Here is a 23046-nt window from a genome sequence, read left to right on the forward strand (position 1 = left end):
AAGAAGTGGAGCAAGACTGGGTCTTAAAACACTTGAGGGGGCTTCCCTGGTGGCGCAGTGGTTGAGAGTCCGCCTGCCGATGCAGGGGACACGGGTTCGTGCCCCGATCCCGGAAGATCCCACATGCCGCGGAGCGGCTGGGCCCGCGAGCCATGGCCGCGGAGCCTGTGTGTCCGGAGCCTGTGCTCCGCAACGGGAGAGGCCACAGCAGTGAGAGGCCCGCGTACAGCAAAAAAAAAAAAAAAAAAACACTTGAGGTCTGTACAAACCTGTGAAGTTGTTGGGATTTTATTATTGAAGCAGTAGGGAGCCATTGAAAGATCCTTAGCAGAGAAGTTCCATGATTTAAATGATATTTTTTTAAAAAAATTATTAACTTGAGACTATACAAGATATATTGGAAGGAACAAGACTGGAGGAAAGAAGGCAATTAGGAAGACTTTGTAATATCTAGGCAAGGAATACATAAATGTACATGTATGCATGCATGTATGTATGAATTCTTTCATAATGAAGGGAAACATTTTTTGCCTTGTAGTTTGCTTTTCTTTCTTTAAAGGACAAGAATGACTTTTATTGGTAAAGTAGCCATTTTTACTTTCATTGGGAATTCTGCATTCTATCTAGTTTGTATCAGGCCAGCCAGAGCTTATTTGAGCATAAGTACTTGGGAGCCCAGAGATTTGAGCTCTGATTTGCTATGTACCAGTTCAGATCAAAAGAGATCTCTTCCAAAACTACTGATGCCAAATGATCTTAAAGCCCAGAGGACCCATGATGGAGCTATGTATATATCCTCCAAGGGTTTGTGTACAGATATAAGTAAAGACCGTGGTTAAACTGAGCTGAGATTAAGAGCACTTCAACACTAAGTCAAAAGATGTGCAATTTAATTTAGGCATTGGCATTTTCTTAAATTACACATTCAAGTGTGTATACTTCTTAAATAAAGTAGTATTTCAACAAGGAGTTTTGTTTTAAGAAATATGTAATTGTTCTCTGAAATGCATCCCTTTGATGGAGGATGCTCAAACTTCAGTGTGTGCAAAGGTTACATGGAGCACTTGTTTAAAATACACTTTCTGGTGCCTCACTCCTGGAGGTCCTCATCTAGTAGGTCTGTGGTTAGGCCCAGGAATCTGTACTGTAGCAACAATCCAGAGGATTCTGAGTTCCCTGGACATTCAGGGAGCAGAGTTGTGACCATAAAACTGAGTTTATGATTCTTCTATGATGTACATTTTAAATTTCTTGTATCTTCTGAAAAAGCTTTCTTTGGGGAAGATAAGGAATATCCCTTAAGGGCAATTTTTTTTGTACATAATTACAAAGCTGGAAATAAGTCATTCCAGATGATTTTCATTTATAGGTCATGGAAGGAATTTATTTTTCATATTGTTTGCTACATTGTCTCATAAAACACTAAACATTTATCATATAAATTTCCTATGATCTGGATCAAAATAGTAAATAGAAATAGACAGTTAATCTTCACTTCTATATATACTGGTTGGTACTCTTAAATTGTACTTATGTAAAGTACAAATTTAACATTATGGAGATAATGATTGTGCAATTGTATTCTTTCCCCATTTTTAAACTTAAGCATTATATTTTAAAAACTAAATAATAAATTATGATCACACTAATTTTCAAAAATTACAGTAAAATTAAACATTATGTACATCACATATGTTTTGTACATTATTTCTCTTTATAAAGTATGTGATTTATGGGTAAGTTAATATGCCTATATGAAAGTTTAAATTTGCATTTCTGAGGGTTTTGTTCTTGGTCTTATCTCAATAATGTCTTTTGAGCTACATGTAGTAAAAGTTAGAGCAGGAAGAAAATAGAACTCTTTTGGTTTTAAAAGGAACCTTTTCATTAAAAAAAAGAGTTCCCAGGTTTATGTTCAAATATTCCAAAGCATTTATACAATGATCAGGTAATTATTCAGGACATTACTAATTATTGGCTTCCCTTCTAAATAATGCAAAATATTTACTTAAAAGTGGAGTACACTTCTGTTTTGGATTTTGGTAGAAAATGTGTGGGTCCCCTGCCCTCTACTTAATGCTGTGACTTGGTCTGTACTTAGGAGACAAAAACTTTTTAATCAAAGAATGTGTTCTGATGGGAAATAACTTTGCTGAAAGAAATATTTTATGAATTATTGGCTTAACCTATAAAAGAGAACCTTCTTTTTTTAAAACCATTCATAGATCTAGAAAGCAAGATTGTTCATTCCCTAGACTGGTGGTGATATCTGTGTGGGCTTAGCAGCCCTGGCATAGAGGATAATAGTAAAAGACTAGCTTATTTTAAGAGAGTTTGGTTAAATCAGAGGGAGGAAATGAAGAGCCTTCGGTTGTATAGTTTCCCAGGATTCTGTAGGATTGGGACGGAGCAGTATGGCCAGCAGCTAATGAGTCCTCTTTCCTTTCCTGTCTCCTGCAGTCATCTCAACTCGGACTCCACCTCCACCCTCACCGTTGCCATTTCCAACACAAGCTATTCTCCCTCCAGCCCCATCGAGCTACTTCTCTCATCCAACAATCAGATATCCTCCCCACCTGAATCCTCAGGATACTCTGAAGAACTATGTACCTTCTTATGACCCATCCAGTCCGCAAACCAGCCAGGTAAAAATGAGAGAGAACATATAATTAAAGCACAGGTCTAACGGTAAGCCCTGAAGCTTACTTAGACAGTGTGTCTGGCAGAACAGCAAGCTTTTGAAATCCATCTTCAGGAAGTTTCTTGGTGACTCACTAAGTTTTTATTGAAAGGTGGCTGAATGACAGGTAGGAAGTGTGTTGCCCCAAAGGAAGGGGCACATTTGTGAAGATGTTCTTGGTTTTGGGATTTTCATTGAGTGAAGAGAAAGTTAATGCAGAAGGTCCACTGACAAAAATGTTCTGAGCTGGAGTTCACACCTCTGAAATACCTGGTTTGACACAGAGACAAAGTGCTTATTTCAGGCAGAAGCGAAGTATGAGCTAAAATAAACACACACAAAAGACCTTACAGTTGTATTTATAGACCAACTATTAGGTATTAAAATAAGCTTTGGTAATGTAAACATTTTCAGTGTTTGATGACTACCTGAATATTCGTTGCTCAGACATGACTATGTTTCATAATGAGTGACATTACCAGAAGTCTTTTTTATTTTTTCTAATTTTTATAATGGTAAACACTGTGCAGTGGCTTTAAGGATTCTTTGTATAAGTGTAGTGACTCATGTGCCTTCCTCATTCCCTAAACATGTGGTTTCTCCTATGGAGAGGTCACTTCATGGGGATTTGGTATAAGAGGATTTTCCACAATCAAGTAGACAGTCTGCCAAAGCTGGGTCTATCAATCATCGTAATATCAAAAATCTATAATGTAATTTCGATCTTATGGTCTGGTATTTGGCTCTGCTCTTTTACCTCCAAGACTCCTGTCCACTTCTTATCACATTTTTAACGCTCTGCGGGATTTTCATAAGTGTTCTGTCATTAATGCTGTTCATTTACTAAAATGCCAGTAAACAGTATGTGCATATTAATTTAGAATTAACAAAGAAAGATCTGAAAAAAAATCCCTTTGGTCTTAATTTAATTGTTAACATGGAGCAAAATGGTCCCTTCTGATTTTTTTTTTTTTTTTTTTTGTGAGTAACAACATATCCAGCACTATTTGGGTTACTTAAAATTAAGTTACCTGTACTTTTAGCTCCATTGACTAGTAATGCTAAACTAAGCATACTGTTCTTGAATTTTGAACTTAAAGTTAAATGATTTGTATTTTAGAAGAAAATGTTCAAATGGTGTAGCACTTTTAATGACTGTAATAATAATTACTAAGTAAAACAGTAGGATCTTGGTATATCAATTTAGAAGTAAAATTTGCTGTCAGAGCATGGATTCAAAAGTCTCAGTTCCATAGAGCATTTTGCTAGACTCAGCTGGGAACAGTGCACACAAGGTCTGATTTTAATTTGTGTAGAATTTCCATGAATAACAAAGTCTAATTAAGACATCCATTAAAAGTCCTTAACGTTAATTCAGTGTGGAAAATCTTAGAGTTCCATTGGATTTTTTTTTTTAACTGATGTCTTAATTAGGCGCTGTTAGGGGAAAAATTATGCAAATTAAAATCAGGGCCTTAGTGTTCTGCATTTCTTTAATTATTCAGTGCTTGTTTTACGTATATTTCAATTTCTTTATAAGTTAAGAGGGCATTTTAGGTGATAATCTGCCTATATTGTTCTCAGTTTTTCTTCATATTTTCAAGGTAAAGACCCAGCTTCTGAGAAGCATCTTACTCTCATCTCAATTAAAAAAAAAAAAATTCCCTCTCAGGATTTTGTATAATAGGAGCAATGTACTATAAATAGGATAATCCTTTCCTAATGCTGTTCATCTTCAGATAAGATGTCTCTCTTTTCATATCTACAATATGAAAGTTCATCTATTAACAACCTTAAAAGACAAGCTTTATAGTGTAGCTTCATCTGTTTGAACCAACAGAAAACTGAAAAGAAATAACCCTTCCATTCTTCTGACCCTGAGTTTCAGGAAAGTTGTCTATACTGGCTTGGGAATTCTTTCTTTGTCACTTTCACTTTTTTTAAATGAGAGAAACATGTTTGTTGGTTTATGTCGATTCAGTTCCAGTAGACAAAGCTTGCAGGGTGGGCAAGGTAATATATTTGGTGGCAGTATTTTCTTGACAATATTGTTATTTTGCTCTTCCACGCTCTCAGGTAGGTACTGTCAAACTGTTTTGGTGAACACAATATACAGAAAGGCTTTTTACCATCGAATGTACCACCAATGATAAAACATGATCACTCTTTTTTTCTTGGGGGAGATATATAAAGCAGTCTTTTGCAGTGGTTGCATAACCAAACGTTGATGGTCTTCTTTAGAAACAAATTGCTTTTTCCCTTTGAAAGGAAAACTGGGTCTTTATTATAAACTGCAGAATTGTTTTTGCAGGAACATTATATCTGCTTTGATGTTTAACTTCAACTCAAAACCAGGTAATTTGCACTTCAAAATAGGGCTCTTGATATTCACCTTTTTAGCTCTAAAAATCGGGAAAAAAATGAGTACTTGTTGACCTGTTGTCAACTGTTCCCTTCCAGTATCCTCCAGGGCTTCACTGATTTTGACTGTTAAGTCGAGCAACTGAGATGCTTTGTCCTTCCCACAGCAGTTTGGAGATTAATTGCATTGTTGCTACACCGATTAGAGTGAGACAGTCATGCTATTTAATGGAATATTTTAAATAAAATTAGTCTAAGATATAACTCTCTCCTAGGCCTCCATAGGGGGAAAAAATCTGGTCAGTTTTCCTGACTTAAATACTTAATTTACTCATGATGAATATTCAGGGTATTCAAAAGTTCATTTTCTTTATAGAATAAATAATGTGGCCTCTGAGGCACCCAACTAAGACTTACTTCATGTCTCTAAGTTCTAATAGTTAAGTGTTCTTAGCTGTTTATCTTTTTCTTTAAAGAAATGTCTACTTGTAATTTATGTGCAGGCATTTAGATAAATATTTTGTTTTATTGCTTTTTTGACTTTAAAAGTGGTACAGATTATAAAGACTAAATATTTGTGGAGAACACCCTCATAGCAAATTGTTATGTACATTATGTACTGGTGAATTCCAGCATGAGCACAATTAAAAATAGCATTCTCTGTCTAGAAAAATACATTCCAGTATTTCTTCAAACAGTGTACCCTTAGAATTTTGTCTCCCACTATGGACACTATTTTTGTACTGGGGCTAAAACTCAGATAATAATATCTTTTCTATCACTGCCTAGCAGATTTTCTCTTTAATTCTCACAAGTGTCAACAATCAATGTTTTGTGTAACTCTCCATGCCCAGCAATGGAAGAGTAACTCAAAAAGCAGAGTATATTTGATTGCCCTCTGCTTCACTTCAGCACATTTTAATTTACGTTGGAAGTCTTTTATTTGTAGGTGTAGGGTTGGACCTAGTTCAGCTTTTTATATCATTGTGTGGACCCTGGAATTTTAAATGTTTAAAATATCATTCTACCTGCTTATATTAGTAAATCGTCACAAGTCAAGTGGAGATTCTAGAATCGAAATTGCCTGACGTGTGGTTCTGAGCGCACCTGTGTGTGAGCAAGGGCTAGCATTTTTGTATGCCAAAGAATAGGCCTTGACTATAAATGATGGGAATTGTTGAGTTTGATGCCTCTGGTCTCCTAGAAATTCTTGTCTTCCTTGTCTCAGTGATATCATCATTTAGGTAAATTTTGTGTTATGAAAGCCAGAAGTGACCATGAAGAGCAGATAAGAAGGTAGCACTGATTCTAATTCTCACTAGCTCAGTAAGGACTTCTATTTTAGCCTCGGGCTCAGCATTGAAGTCTCCACTTGAGTTTTCTGTCCAACTCAGTAGAAGGATCAGTTCTACCTGGCTCTCGGGGTGTTGTAAAGATTTCTAAACCTGTATCAAGTGCTTTGAAGCTGAAGGCTTTCTTTTAAATGCTGCTGCTTCTTATGACTACTAACCACTGACGAGCCTCTCCGACTCAGATCTGAGAGAGCTTGTGTGGCGGTTGCACACAGCACGCGGGGTCCGCTCAGCTGAGTGAGCTGAGTGGAGTTGTTGGACGAGACGACTGCCTTTTGGAGTGTTTCACCCGGCATTCTGTTTTTGTTTTGTAGCCTAACAGCAGTGGTCAAGTAGTAGGGAAAGTGCCTGGCCATTTCACTCCTGTCTTGGCACCCTCTCCCCATCCCAGTGCAGTGCGACCTGTGACCCTGACCATGACAGATACTAAACCCATCACTACATCCACTGAAGGTGAGGCAGCTTCACCTACAGCAACCAGTAAGTATTTCTGTAGGAAATGAGAAATGTCCATCAAAGGCGCCGTTGGATATCTGATCCAAGGTGGAAAACATGGCAACTTTTCCAGCTACCCGACCCGATGGAGATTTCTCATTTATGTGGAACTAGCAGGCATGAATGTGGCCTGGCTCTCGCAAGCTCTCTCTTATCAAATTTCACTCAGTGCATCCTATTTGAAAAGGGAGAAGCTTATTTGTTTGAGTAAATAGCTATACCGTAAATAATAAGTCATGCCTGCTTGTTCAAGGTATACATTGAAAATGCACTGAATAACATAACAGTGTACAAGGTTTTTATATCACCCGAAGAGAGATTAGGTAATTGTTAGTTATTGGAGCACTCCTATAGAAATTAAGCCCTTTCACAAGGCAGGCTGAATCAGTACCTCTGTAAGATAATTGCATGTTTACATCACTGCAGGTTATGTCATTGTGAGAAACAGTCACACAATGTTGGGTGGAGAAAACATTTCAGAGCTTAGTATTAGGCACATGTAAGCTACCTGCACTTTCATTGTCTGCAACTTAAAAAATTTTTTTTGATTATTTAGCCTATTATGGTGCATCAGGTATTATGATTTTTAGCATGGCCATAACATTTTAAATGTCAGAGATTTAGCCAGTGAATTTACATAGCACATACCAATAACCCAAATGATTCCTTTGCTTCTTTGTATAGAGTGCACTCATAAGTACATAGGAGTTATTACACAGTTTTTCAATTGGCTTCATCCAAACTGCCAGCTTTTTAGAACTGGAGCTGGTGTGCACAGATTGGTAAAGTGGAATGATAAAATTCCAGTCAGGAGGAATTAGCATGCTTCTCATCAATTATACTTATATCTTAAATCCAGAGCTTCTATTTTCATTTTTAGAACAAGAAAATCCCTATGCTCTGGAAATTCCTGTGTGAAATTGCAGAGATTTAGAAGTACCACTGGTTCTTTCTTTCTTGGCCATTGGAAAGTGCTCTTTTTTTGTGGCCTCTGAAAGATTAGGAAGGAACCCTACAAGAAAAACGGACAATACTTGGGGTGTAAAGTGAACTCAGCATTTCTTTCTCAAAATTCATGAGGCCCCATCAAATAATAAAACCATACAAGCTTGTAATTCCCATCAGTAATCATTAATTCTCAGTAACTAGTTTGTTGATAGAGTGTCCTACACTAGTGAACACTTCCCTGAATGCACAGATGGATGACACCCAGTCAAGGAAGACTAAGAATCCTTTGTGCTACAGGTTAGCTATGTACATTACAGTCACTAAAATACTACATCCAAATTTTAAAAGTGGATGCCTTGGGCATCTTTGAGCAAACAAAGTCAACAATTTAAATAAAAGCAAATAGAAAACAAAGACTTTTAAGTAGTTGAAAGTTCCAGAAACTTCTGGTACCTACTCTTATACTGACATTAATAGATTAAATTCAAGGGAAGATCCGACAGAAAGGATCACAGCTCACCTGTGGGAGTACTGTCAGCCTGTTTGTTAATGAATTGTTCTTATACCCACATACAGGTTGATCAAAAAGAGATCTTATTTGACTTATAAAATCATAAAATATTCACAGGAATGTTTTGGTTGTATAAGGATGGCTGCATCAGTCCATTTTCCACTCCTGCACAAAAGCGATATAGTGAGTCTTTTTTCTTTCCTCTAAACAAAGTTGTCGCTGCACCTCCCCAGGCACCACTGATGAGAAATTAGCCATTGAATTCATAAATCAGAAAAATTAAGGAAAACACAGAGGCCAAGGAAACCTCTTTCTCGTGGTTGAAAAGAAAATAGCACAGACTTGGTGTCCTCTCTCTAAGGGTGAGGCTCTTCTTCAATGGTGTGTGTTGAGTTCCAGAGGTCTGGAGATTGAATAGGGGCCACTGGCTGCTTAGGGCTGCTCTTGAGTGAGCCCTTCATTCAGGAATAACTAAAAGGTGAATTGTGAGCATCTTCACTGTTTTAAAAAGTTGACCTAAAAAAGCCTCAATCGGCCAAATGAACATGGCAGAATTAATGTATTCGTTTTAAAAACACCTTTTAAGAATTAATGTCTGGATTCCTCATTAATCTGATGGTTTTAAACCAAATATTGTAGCTTTCTTCAGACCTATAGATGTAACATAAATGATGAAAATTTAGTTTTTCTGTTTATTCTGACATGGAACAATGGGATTGCTTAGTGCTGGGAAGATACATTAGTTCTTTCCTTTGTGAAAAGGAACAAACATCTTTAGGACTAGGGAGATGTTTTCTTTGAAAAATTCGCTCTGCACCAAAAAGTACCTGAAAAAATTGACTTTTTGTGCTTCTGGAAAAGAAATGATTTTTTTCAGAAACATTTCTATCAAACTTAAGAGCATTTTCACATTAAATAAAATACTGAGCTAATTCATTCTATATGATATAATAAAATAGCCTTCTCCTTTATGTTAATAATATTAGATATTCTTTTTAGTAAGACTTTTCAGTAAGACATTTTTCATCCTATATCATCAAGCACATCTGCTTAAATCCCATCATTTAAAGCTTTCACTTTTTCCTGACAGACTTTCAGTCTGCTTTTACATTTAGAATCACAGGCCATCATTGATTATCCCATTATTAGACAACCAGTATCTTGTAAAAAGGTACATCTAGGAAAGGGACCCTTCTATTTAGCCAGTTCTTGGTACTCCTGCAAGACTGTAACCAGAGCATGTGTGAGATGCCCACACCAAAGGATGGGATATGGTTACTGGATAGGTTTTTGGGGAGGGGGATAAACCAGTCAACTTGAGGTCAACTGTCATTTATATCAGTGGTATTCACTCACACGAAAGAGAAGAGAAAGACATTGTGTGTGTTTTTTTTTTTTTTTTTTTTTGGTTGCAAGTCCCACTTCTCTGGGTTTCATTTGCGTGGACAGGGTGTTCATTTGATAGTTCGCAATTTTTATCTTTGTTTTTGTTCTTCCTTAATCAGCCTACACAGCCTCAGGCACATCTCAAGCCAATCGATATGTGGGACTAAGCCCAAGAGACCCATCCTTCCTACATCAGCAACAGGTGGGCAAGTTTCACCCAGGTGTGATGGTGTAGCCACGCTTTTGCATTGGTGCTTTTTCTCCATGCTGCCTCTCAGATCTTGACTCAGAACGGGGCTCACGGGGCTTCTGAGAAAGAAACTGATCATTTCATTTTCCAAAATATCTTCTCATTTATCCATTGTTTCTCGCCTCTCTAAACAGGGTGTCTCAAATTGGCTCAAGACCTTTTCCTTCTCTGTAGCATATTTCATAACATCCATGAATAAACAGTGTTTCAGCCAGAGTATTTTTCTGTCTTACTGGCTATTGAGAGCTTACCAGCCTATACCTTCCAAAGACAAAAATTGTCAATTGATTTAAAAGCCAATTAAAGTAGGAGCACTACACAATTCACAATTTGTGTTTTTTTGAGCTCTTTCATATTTTCCAGATGTTTTACTCCTCATTTTGGTATTTTAGTCCAAGAAGATGAGTTTTGAAGCTAAAATCTCAGGCGATGCATCCTTCCTATTTTAATAGCTTTAAATTGGTTTACTGATTTCAGATGTGATAAAACACTTTTTTTGGTTCTGCTTTCTTACATCATTTATGTTTCAAGTAGCATTTTAAATTTCACATCTCATTAATGCTGTAAATTTAATGCAAATGAAGTGTTTACCCAAACTGTGAAAATATACAGCCAGGATTAATGGTAGCTTATAAACAAATTAGCCATAGTCAAAAGCGTGGACCATACAGATACAGAAATCCCACGATTCTAGTTACGGGATGACAGAAATCATTCTAAACACTTCCAAATTTAAATATATTTTATGATGCATATGTTTGCTGCTCTCAAGTTTTGATAGCAGAGCAGTTTGAAATTAACAGTGTGCAAAATATTGCATAGGGAAAAATGTCTATAATGAATCAGAAAGAGCTGGTATTAATGAGCTTGCTCTTCATTTATAATATAAGTTGTATGTGCAACTGAGTTTTTACAGATGTAGCGAGCCTGTGCAGGTACTCATGCCAGCTTCTTTTGTTCTAGACTTGTCCACCTAGTTTATGCTTATCATGCCTATCTGTGCCTCATGTGGAACTTTCAAATCCTGCCCAGTTGCAGGCCAAGGTGGCAGACTGCTTATATTAAAGGTCACCACATGCAGAGTTCAGAGAAAATCGTAAAGATGATAGCTTATTCAAGATACTTGATGTTTTGCCAGGTTTAAAAAAAAAGCAAAACAAAACAAAACAAGAGTGAGAGCTAACTAAAAACATCTGTACACAGTTATGAAAATACCAAATAATAATTAGTGGTTTTGCCAGCCATTGGCTTTTCAACATAATTTTCTGAAATGTTGCTTTTTTTCACCTCTAAAATTGCTATAATATGAAATGCGCTATAATTACTGTAATATGGTTCTATTTGACAAATGTATATGTTCCTTGTGTTTTTAAAAAACATATGCAGGGTTCATAGGTTTAGAAACTTATTCTCTTACAAATCATTTCCCATATTTCCAGAAATATTCTTGTCATGAGACTTGCATTCTTAATGACATGTCTCTAGTTTTCAGTTAACTTTTAATTCATAGAATCGTGCCTCTGTTATTTAAACCTTTAGCCCAAACACATTTAGAATATTATAACCACTTTCATGTATTTAGAAGCAATCTTCCCATCCTCCTGTCCTAACCTAAGGCAGCTTTAAGTTTTTAATTTATAACTTATGACTGTCATTAGAGCCTCATGTAATTATGATCACAAAAATTGATTATATAAAAGTTATTTCTCCTTTCGCATGTCGAAGGATAAATCAAGAAAACGTAACGAGCATCAGGAAAATACTAGTCTTAACGTAGATAGAGTTCTGAGCACATTTTAATTGAAAAAAAATATATATATATATGAGTTCTAGAACTACAAACTTTTTTCATCAAAGGCCACCACTTGTTATTTAAGTAGACAATGTCAAGTGAAGACCTCTTACAATATAAATATGATTAGATGGGTCAAATATGGTGCACATTTATGGAATATATAATGTGTATTGATCTTTAAAGAAAAATTATATAAGCTTCATAATGAAAAATATAATGTTCAGTTTTAAGTGCCATACAGACAGATAATTTGTCCTCTGTATAATGAAAGAATTAGTGCTACTTTTTGAATTGAAGAAGCCCTATATGCCAATTCATACTAAGCTACAATTTGAGGCATGCAGAAAATGAGTGTATATGTGTATCATACTATATATGTATATTACTAAACTAAGGCTCTAGTTAAAAGCTTTCAATTACTTTAATCCTTTCAAATTTTAACAGAATCCTAGAGATGAAGTTTTATGTTTACTGTCCAGGAACAGAGGGACAGAAACAGTTTAAATGACTTCAGTAGAGTAAAGGTTATTCTTCCGTACAGCAGAAATGAGATAGATTTACTGTGTCCTTTCATTACTTTCCAAAGATTTAAAAGACACCACTCTTCTAGCAGCAGGTTTTAAATGCATTTGGTTTAAAGTACTCAGTGATGAATGGAAAGAAAAATCAAGGGGTACATGAAATAAAGGTAATCAATCATTTTATATTAGCTAGGAGAAATTCAAAATTAGAAAGGCAATGGTGTTAGTCTGAGAGAGTTCTTTTAAACATTCCCCTTAGCTTTTAATATACATGACCCCTTAAGAATAAATATTGTCACCAGGTACATTCTTCAGTTTATTGGCGACTGCTTTATAAAGATTTATCCTTTTAGGTTATGAAAAGTATTGATGTGCATTGTTGAGTGCTATTTTTTTCTTAGAAAAGAACTTTAATATAGCCTACATAAATTAGAGATAACAATAAATTTAAAATTGTTGAATAATTTTGACTATCTTATAAATAATCTTTCCACACAATGACACTAAAGCAGAGCTTTCAGCATAATTATTTCTAACACACAAGGACACTGACTTCTTAAATTAAGATGGGAAATATTAAAATTAACCCTGTACTCCACTGGTAAGAGTAATACATTCATTTTGGCAAATCTGAATACTAAAAGCATACGCTTTTATAACCATTAACTTGGTATACATGCAGTTGTTACTAGTAATTATACATCACTGTGCTCCTTTTTATAATGGTTATTACTGTTCATTACTGGTTGCTAACTGCCTTGAAATATAGTTTTTCTGACACAGGAATTCCACTACCATTCTAAATGTGATATCTCATTTGAATTTGAAAAATAAAATCACATAATCTTGAAGAATATTTCAAAAAAGATTTCTTTAAAACAATTGATTATTTTCCATTAAAAAGAGTCCTCTAATTAGTCATAATAATCAGCTCATGCCAGCTGATCAGAACTTTAAAGTTTCCCTTTATCTCTTAACTCAATCTTGAGTGTTTTTCAAGGTCTGGAACTAGACTGTCTTTGAGATGATTGGCTTATTTAATGCATTCACTATTGGCATGGGGGAAATCTTAAAATCAGAACTTCAATTGGAACTTCATTCTTTAACTTTTCTATTGGACGATGGTGTGGTGGCTTGAAGAACTTGTGGGTTTTTGGCAAACCGAACTCTTTAGTCTCTGCTGAGAAATGTCTTTTTATGATTTGGAACTTTTTCAGAAGTGTCAAGGACCTCCTCTCTGGCTTAACTTCACAGAAGTTTAGTAAAATGCGGTGTTTCCTTTCCTCCTTATACTTCCTGAACACACTGTGCACGTTCATTATGATAGGCAATGAAGAAACCACACTTCCTAAATTTCATCTCCCCAAGAATATGGGAATTATATAGCAGAGTATTGGGTATTGCTTAGAAAATACAGAAATTTTTGTATAATCCAGTCTAACAATTTTAGTATAAATGGCAAATATGAGACAGCTTACTTGAGTTAGCACCAATTTCATATCTGATCAGCCTCATAATGAATTTGCTAAATTGCAGGCCTTCTTTCTTTGTAGTCATAGAAAGTTTGGTAATATAAAAAGGTCTGGTTAATTTGATCACCGTTATACTCGAGTGTAAGGCCATAATAAAAGTATAAATCCTTACTGTTATACATCAGTACAACGTATTTAAAAAAAACCCTTATTGCAAGTTGGAAAAAAAGTTTGTAGCTAAGAAGCTTTTTGTTTGGAAATAAAAGATTACTATTCGAAGTAATTTGATTACTATTCAAATCAATTACTATTGATTACTATTCAAATACTATTACTATTTGAGTGTCGTGTAGGCAAGGATAATGATCCAGATCTTAGGTGTTTCCCCTTGGGCAGAGTTTTGAGGGAAACTAGATGGTCCCCATGCTTGTTTTTCTGAAACTCATTGAGTTGGGCTAAGGTACATATTAACCTTTGATATAGATTTGAGCTTTGAGATGGAGCAAATGGGAGGTCACTTTTGCCTTCCCTGAGACAACAAAGTCAAATCAGCTCTAGTTTATAAGATACGAGGCTTATTTTCATAATCTCAAAATTATAATCTCCTGACTATATATGCTACTTATTATTAGAGCTAATGAATCAATGGGCTGATCAACTCAAGTCCTTGCATTACTTCTCACAGTTGCATGGATTTTACTGGTGCCCGGGCTTCTGCATGTTACATCTCTTGCATGATTGTATGATGCTCTTATTTCAATTTCAATCACTGGGCTACTTTCCATGAAAATGTTTTCAACACTTTTCTTGATAAAAATTTGAAACTAGAATTTGAAAGGACTTCTCATGACACTAAAAATTTCTGTTACACCCAATGGCCTTTTTAAGATGTTGCCTCTGTACGATTTTATTTTTGTTTATCTAAGATATTCATTGAAATCCCTTTATAATATTTGTCCTGACAAATGGCAAAGCCAAAGCTAGGTACATTAAAACCACTGGCAAGGTAATCTTTTATTAAAGGCAAGCAATTGAAAGGCCACAAGTAGACTATCAACAAACTTTTCAATAAAGTCAGGAAGCAGGCTATCAACACTTGGGCTGTTCTTATTGTGTCTGTTATCATAATTGACAGCTTGACGTAAAACCCTATCACATGACTTCTGGGTAGGTATGTAAATGGATAAGAGGTCACCTTTCACATATGCTAGCTGGAAAGGAAACACATTTAAAGGAAGTTTCACTCAAAATAATGGCTATGCAAATGTTTAGCTTTTTGGCTAGTTCTTAAAATTAAAAAACAAAGTCTCTCTTTTATCATCCATTCATTCACTTACTTTTATTGGGTATCAAAGGCTAATATCCAGATAAATTATTCTAGATAATATAAAAATAAAATTGTTTACTGTAACCTTAAATTTCAGTCAATGCAATCACAAGGGAGACAATTTTCTTTTCTGAAATTTTTAACTTCAGAAGATCTAAGCAGAATCAGGGAAATAAAGGAAATTACGAAGAGTTATAATTATAGACATTTTAGCCTTAAATATTCTTGAGCTGCACATGAAGAGTAGGGTAGGAAAAGAATAATGACAGGCAAACTTGTGTCGTGGGAGAGAAACAGGGATTAAGAGTCAGGAGGTGTGGTTTTAGTGACATGACAGGACATGTCTAACCTTGGACAGGCCTTTAAACCTTTCTGTCCTGTTCTTATCTTGGAAAGAAAAATGAAGAGGTTGAACTACATGATCTCCAAGTTCCCCTGAAATCTTAAATTTTACAGATGAAAGTAACCTCCCTTTAAAAATTAAAAAAAAAATCCTTTTCATTTTCTAGTTCTTATAATTTATGGTCAGTAGTTTTTATTTAGTTCATGAACTGTGCATACCCATTTAACTTAATCCTACCGTGTTTATTAAATATCAAGAAGCACGGTTTTCAGAAATTGATATTAGATGTAACTTTAAGGTACCAGGATGACCTTGAATATCTTTTTCATTTTTATATGTTTACACGCTCCACCTGTATCACAATTTTATCTTGACCATTTTGTTTGTTCAGTAAAGCTACATCCTTTTCATTCAGAGGCCATTTTATTTGCTCTCTGGTAGGTGATTAATAAAATAAAAATCAACTAATCTAAGAGTTAAGAGGAAAATATGAATCCCAAAGGATTAATCTTTTTAATCACCCCACCCCCAAAAGCACCCCCACCCCAAAAAAATCTTTTTCTCTGGGGGCTATCTGGAGAAATGAAGAAAACTAAAAAAACATAAAACACACCTTTCAAGATATTCCCTTGAGGGTCCCTGTAAGCTTAAAAAAAAGAAAAGCAAAAAGATAAATTTACCTGTGTTGATTATTCTGTTTACAGTTTAATGGTTTATTGGTTCAAGGGAAAGCTGTTGTCATCATAAGGGACTGTTAGTACTCTTTGCTGAGTCCAGCAAAGTAGAACATTTTCTTACCTTCTTTCTTTTGTTCCCAAAGCTAATTGTGAGGCATTTAACAAAAGCCCGTGTTAATAACAATGGAGGGCCCTCATGTGAATAAACAAACTCTTATTCTGAAATCACAGGCAATGTTGATTCTAACTGCATGAATATTTGAGTGTGGTGTAGGCAAGGATAATGATCCAGATCTTAGGTGTTTCCCCTTGGGCAGAGTTTTGAGGGAAACTAGATGGTCCCCATGCTTGTTTTTCTGAAACTCATTGAGTTGGGCTCAGAACAAGGTTCTCATTCCAGAGATTTTAGGGACATCATCTTAAGAATATATGCAGTGAAAACTTTACCTTCACTTCTTTCTTAGTTTGGGTTTTTTCAACCCCATCCCTTCACTCATAGCTTTTTTGAAGGAGAATCTTAAACTTCCTTACCTCACGTTCTGTTTGCTTTTGGAAATCTGGGCATAATTGTTTTAATACAAAATTTACCTTAATTTTCTAGACAATCTTATTTTATGTTTGTGGATGCATATAAATTAAAGAATTAAAATTATTTATATGTGTGCATTTCTGTGAGGATGTGCATATGATCAGATCTGTCAAAGAGTCTGTATTGTTACAAATGTACGAGTTGCTACAAACACACAACTTTAACAAACTAAATTTCTAAACTACTTTGCCCCTGGTGTTTTAAACTTGATTACTATAGGGGGAAAAAGTATCTCCCTATTTTTTGAGGAAAAATACTTGGAAAAATCACTAGGGCGTTATTGAAGCTTTGCAGAAAATTTTTATGTTAATGAAAGGCATGTATTTATGTACCACTTAAAATTAAAGATTTAAAATTTAATTAAAAAAAAGAATTGATAGCTAAATTACATAACACCTACCCTCTCACAGGACAGAAATTGAGGAATCACTACCCTAAACTTAAATAAGATTATCACCTATTATTTTAAACGTTTAAAGTCTAAAGTAAAATCCATTTTGGTTAGGATTTCTGAATTATACTAATACCAAGAATATTTAACATGTTCCAAAAAGAAGCTTAAATACACTTAACCTTTCATCACCTGAGAATCTGTTCAAAATTTGCTGAGTCAGGACTATCCTATTCAAACAAGATTCTTAGGAATTGATTTTATTAGGCATTAGTATCATGGAAATTTTCAGTGAATATACAGTTTCTTTTTTTTTTTTTTTTTTTTTTTTTTGCGGTACGCGGGCTTCTCACTGTTGTGGCCTCTCCCGTTGTGGAGCACAGGCTCCGGACGCGCAGGCTCAGCGGCCGTGGCTCACGGGCCCAGCCGCTCCGCGGCATGTGGGATCTTCCCAGACCGGGGCACGAACCCGTGTCCCCTGCATTGGCAGGCGGACTCTCAACCACTGCGCCACCAGGGAAGCCCTACAGTTTCTATTTTAATTGTTTATTGTTTCCCCTGTCCACACGATCACCTTTAAAATTTTGCTTAATCAAGAGGTTAATTATTAATTCAAAGGCTCTTGATCAAGTAACCTGGTTAAGTAAGTTATAACGTATAAGCAGGTATAAGTACTTCTCAGAAACTTTTGGAAATGTTGATAATGCCAGTCCACAATCTAAATAGCTAAATAAATTTAAATTTTATTTTATATTTTCAGTAACTGAAAGGAAATGAATTCAATACTAATTGATATCCTGCCCATTTCTTTGGCATGTAGATTATTAAATATACTCAGTGATCATTTTTTGTATATTTAAGCATAATTATCTGTTTGGGAGAAGATATTTTGATCATATGTACCTTAAGTATGGTTGAAAATGTCAGGTTTCATCCCTTTGAGACTACTGTTACAAAAGAAAAGTCCAAAAGTATGTTGATTTTAAGTGTTCAACGGGTGGCTAAAGACAGCCCACTTGACATTTTGGAGGGATGATTAACAAAGAAACAAACAAAAAATTAGCAACATGAACAACAAAAAACTAACTGATTTACATATGCATTCTTCCAAGGAGACAATAGTGTCCCCAGTTGTCTGGGAGACAACAAGCCAATCAGTGAGTGATATTTAGGTCACCTGGCTTTGTGAAAATAGCTTCTCTTTATGAAAATTTCTCCAATATAACCTGAGAGGCTCATAGAGACTAACCTGAAATTAATTAGTAGCAGAATTAACATGTGCTCTGCCTAGAGCTCTTCTCTATGCCTCCCTTCTTCAGAATGTTTACTTGACTCAAAACTAGGACTAGAGCAGAATCTATGAGTGGTCCTTAGGTAATCTTTATACGAAGCCAAGCTTCTTGAACTGTTTTTAGATTGTTTTCATAGTATTGCTTGAAAAGAATATACTTTGAAGGAGACAACTGACTACTGTTACTGAAGAAATAATTTTTCAAGTTGCCCCATGACATTGCATTTCTGATTAGATGCTCCTTTTTGAGCACTTTTAAAAAATCTTGCCATAAAATTTTCTCCTTTATGCAAGCATTAAGGTCCATTTTAAGAAAATTTTTCATTCTAATTTAATTTCTTTACTGATTTATGTCTTATTTATGACATATATTCTAAGCAAAATCTACATATCTTTCAATCTATCTATCTGTCTACATTAAGGGAATTTTTTCAGCTTTTTAATTAGTTAATTGATTAATTAATTTTCAGTTCTTTAATTTATAAAATTACTTTTACCTGAAATATCAGTGTAATTAAAATACATGTTTGGGGAATTTTAGGTGGTGTTTTTGGAGCCTCATAGATCTGTAGAAAAATGAGCAAAACCAAATATTCTGAAACTCCAGAATCACTATTACCTAGAGTGTATAGAAACTAGAGTCTAAAAGGAAAAGATTCTTAATAGCCAATTTTTTTTTAGCCATAACGTTATCAGAAAGGATTAAAATAACTTATCATGAGTTTAAAGGGACTTTGGCTCCAATCATCATCTTCTAGAAATGCTTACTGAAAAGCAGCAAACAAGGTTTAGTGGACTGCTTTGAATAAGTCATCTTTTCAATGCAAGATTCAGTTAATTTACAGCATAGCTCTCTACAGATTAAAAACCATGATTTTCTAGTGTGTTTTTTCCCCCCAAAGCCAGATAAGTTTACTTTCTTAAGGATAAAAATAAGCAATATATCTTTTCAATAAATCTGCTAGCACTGTAGGGCAGCTGTTAACCAAACAGAGCTGGATAGGGTTACTGGAACAACCTCTGAAGGGCAGAGCTGATGATTTGGAGATCTGGGAAGAATTCGTTTCAGCTTGTATTCAGCGCATTCCTCACTCTATTCAGATGTGGTAAAGTATTTCCAATGCCATTACTCTGAGTTTAAAATAAAAGTAGAAACTCTTATCAACTCTGTCTGAAAAAAAATAAGCCACTTTGAATAAAACAAAATTAGTAAACATCTAAAGCTGAATCCCTTGATGCTTCTAAACATAAGTTAGGGAGGATGTTTATAAGGTGGGACCCTTCTCTAAACTGCATGTCTTCTGTGTTTTGCAAACTGCATGCTTAAAAGTTATTGATTATTTTACTCAGTGCAGATTATTTGGTATGTTACGTATTTTTAAAAGCTTTTTAAATTTTTTTTTTCTAAAATATATCTCTCTATTGAACATTAACGTTTGCTTTTATTTCAGCACATTTTGTACTCTAATTAATGTCTAATTGTTATGTTCTAAGCACTCATTTCTCTTGTATGCTTTAATTAATAGAGAAGCATATTGCAATAGCTTTTCCTGAAAAACAGTCTAGGAATTTTGCTTTTCAGAGTAAGGTTTTCTTTTGCTCTTTTTTTTTTTTTTTTAAGTTGCCTCTTGGGAAAGTAAGGTTAATGCCATGTACAGTACTAGTTTGCATGTGTTCATTTAAATACTAAAAACTGTAGTACTGCTCGATCCATATCTGACTGCTAGGTTTCAATTGACAGCTGAGGATTTGTGACTGGACCATGAATCAAAACGGCAGGCATTTATACCCCAGTACCAGTGAGGATACATTGGGAATTACTTGGCAAAGGTAACATTTTAATTATTTCCAACCCTACACTTACACCTAAAATTACATGAGCTATAGTGTTTGTTTCTAACCAGCTTTACAGAAAGTATATATATGTTAAATTTTTAGTTGTTTTGGCTATATCATCCTTCTCTCCCTACCCTCTTCCTTTATTTCTCATTTAGATGCAACTTCAAATTAATTGGAGATTAGAGCGTATGCTAATTGGTGACTGGAATTCCTAAGTGCTGTCAAATGTTGTAAACGATTTATAATACTGCGGGGGAGATGGGGAGGAGGGGATTTGACACTTAGATTTTAGGACCTGAAAAATGAAATCACAGTTTTAGGGAAGATTTTTTTTCAGCTGTCTGTGGAAAAAGCATGGGGTTTTCATATTATAGATTCTTCTCATTTCAGTTCTTTTTCTTTACTGTTAACTTTAAGCCATTTTACTCTTCATTTACTCCCCTCTCAGAGGGAAAAAGCTAACTAAAAGAAAAATTTCAGATTAGTCAATTTAACTGTTATTAGCAACACTCATGAATTTTGGAGTGGGGGGGATTGTTGGAATCAATAGCTAGAGAAGGAATTTTGTTTAAGTCAAGTTTTAACTTCTGTTTCTACATTGATGTGAATCACTGAGAGCTGACTTTATTTGGTTGGCTGAGAAAATCATTCTAAAACTTCATTTTCGAAACTAGTTTTGATATTGTCTCATGTACGGGTTTTAGAAAGTAAGTAGTGCTAATTCAGCTTCTTATGAATTATTTCAATAAAGAATAAATTGTGTCAAATTGACAAATTACATGATTAAAATTCATGGTATAATCTTATGTAATGAGATAAAAATTTACAGAAGAGAGTGAGGTAATCCCATAAGGAGTTCAACAAAAGTAGAGCCAACATAATTTTCCAACTGTGTTATGATTGTCATCCTTTCTTTACTAAGCATCCCTGTGTTAAAAGTACATACTTGGGTATCAGTTGTAAAAGTGCTGCCCATCTCCATATGCTTCACAGAAACTGCTGAAGAGTAGAGTTTCAAAGAATGAAATTAATGAAATGCCCACTTTTTTCTCAGGTAAAAATTAAGAAAATTAGTTGGATTCTGTTTTAAAAGCTTGTTGACTTTTTATTAATTCACTACCTGAAATGAATACCATATGACTTTTCCTCTTTTTAAAGATTAGTATAACATCCTCTTTAAAATGTGTACATTTTTACCTATTTTGATTTTTTTCCATGAAGCTTATATTATTCCTCCATTTGGAAAAAATACAATATATACTTACAAAAAAGAAGATAAACTCAATGAAAGAAGATAAACTATTTATTTAAATAGTCTTTATTAGTAAGTATTTTAAAATTTAATTTGATTCGACTTGATAACACAATGTTTGGATCTAATTTTATTTATCCTTATATTCCATGCTCTGTTGGTTGGCCAAATGGCCCATTTCTACATACAAACCTTAACATATTTAGAAAAAATTGTGAGTCAGATGGAAAGAACTTGTGTTTTTAAATGTGGCTATAGCTGTGTGAACTTCCAAATCTGTGGATTACTGATTGACATTTACTTATCTAAAATTGGGTAGTATTGCTAACGTACATTAAAGCGAAATAAGGATATAAATTACTGAAGACTTAAACTATAACTGTACCTAGTTCGTAGTGATGTTTCAACTCAAAAATTGTTATCCCCAAAAGGAAAAGGTGAGTGGACAGTGAATCACCACAGAACACAGGTATTGGAGTGAATTAATATGATGACTAAACTCAGTTCTTAGGAGAGCATTGTTCATCTTACAAATCACCTTCTTGGTGAAAAAGTGGTGTGGTCATCAGTTTCAGGTCATAATCAGAAAAAAAAAATTGGAATTCATGTAGTTAAGATTTCTTTTATTTTCTCTCAAAAATATTTTTTTTTGGATTAGCAGATCATGATATGTAGAATGGCCTTAGTGCTTCAAAAAGCTCGACGAAGGTAGCTTTTGGTTTGTTTCTTCCCTTTTTATCACGATTCAGAGGGCACATAATTGACAACGGCAGGCATCACGTTCATACATTCAACAGGTATTTATTGAATCTCTGTGGTGGGCAGTCCCAGATACACTGTGACTGATACAGACCCTCACCGTTCTTAAAATCCAAGTATCATACAGTTCAGAGTAAATGTGCTCAAATGCGACAGGAATTTGCTTTGCTTTGTTATACTTATCAAAAATAGGCACACGTGGAGTCCATATTTGATCATAAAATAGGTCATGTCTGTGGCATAACATTCATAATTTATTCATGGTTTATAGTGTGTGTCTTATAGTTATTTATGAAACTCAATAGTTTTCTTTTTCCTAGAAAAGATATTGAAAAAAGAAATCACAAATGTCTGTAACACTACTACTTTTAAGGCAGATAACAGACATCTAAAATCTTCAGGGCACTGCTACAACTTTAGAATGATCTGAATAAATTAAAAATACATGAGAAATGTCTATCTATTCAACCAGAGGATTAAATCATTTGCCTTTGTCCTAATGGAATAAAGAAAATATCACGTTATTTTTGTTGTGGTTGTTGCTTTTTGTTTTGAACAAAAGGCAATCCCCGGAGACTTTGTAGTGGCAAAGGACAAAGCAAAGAAGGTGTTTTGGTTTTGCTTTGTTTGGATTGTTGTTTGCTGCCGTTACCTTCTTCGTATAATCACTTGTCCATGGTCGCCCCCTTTTCTGCTTTGTGCCCATCCTTCTGTAGAGGTGTTTCCATGTCAAAGCAGCTCCTTCTTCAGGGCTGAAAATGGCAGTGCTGAGGGAGCTGCGTGTGTATAATCAAAACTGGAAGACTT

General features: G+C 34.9%; 1 protein-coding gene across 6 annotated transcripts in view; it reads left to right on the forward strand.

Annotated features, from left to right (window-relative positions):
* Nucleotides 1-23046, forward strand: part of NFIB (nuclear factor I B) — a 231968-nt gene that overhangs the window by 198135 nt on the left and 10787 nt on the right. For 2 of the 6 annotated variants that reach the window (XM_082628021.1, XM_082628018.1), the window contains exons 8-11: nucleotides 2461-2645; nucleotides 6708-6873; nucleotides 9853-9935; nucleotides 20131-20219. In XM_082628021.1, coding sequence (XP_082484147.1) covers nucleotides 2461-2645; nucleotides 6708-6873; nucleotides 9853-9935; nucleotides 20131-20219 — 523 coding nt within the window. The remainder of the gene's footprint in view (nucleotides 1-2460; nucleotides 2646-6707; nucleotides 6874-9852; nucleotides 9936-20130; nucleotides 20220-23046) is intronic. The other 4 variants (XM_082628019.1, XM_082628020.1, XM_082628022.1 and 1 more) reach the window with 4 other exon arrangements.

This window comes from Mesoplodon mirus, assembly GCF_964341445.2.
Source record: "Mesoplodon mirus genome assembly, chromosome: 1".
Lineage (NCBI taxonomy): Eukaryota > Metazoa > Chordata > Mammalia > Artiodactyla > Ziphiidae > Mesoplodon > Mesoplodon mirus.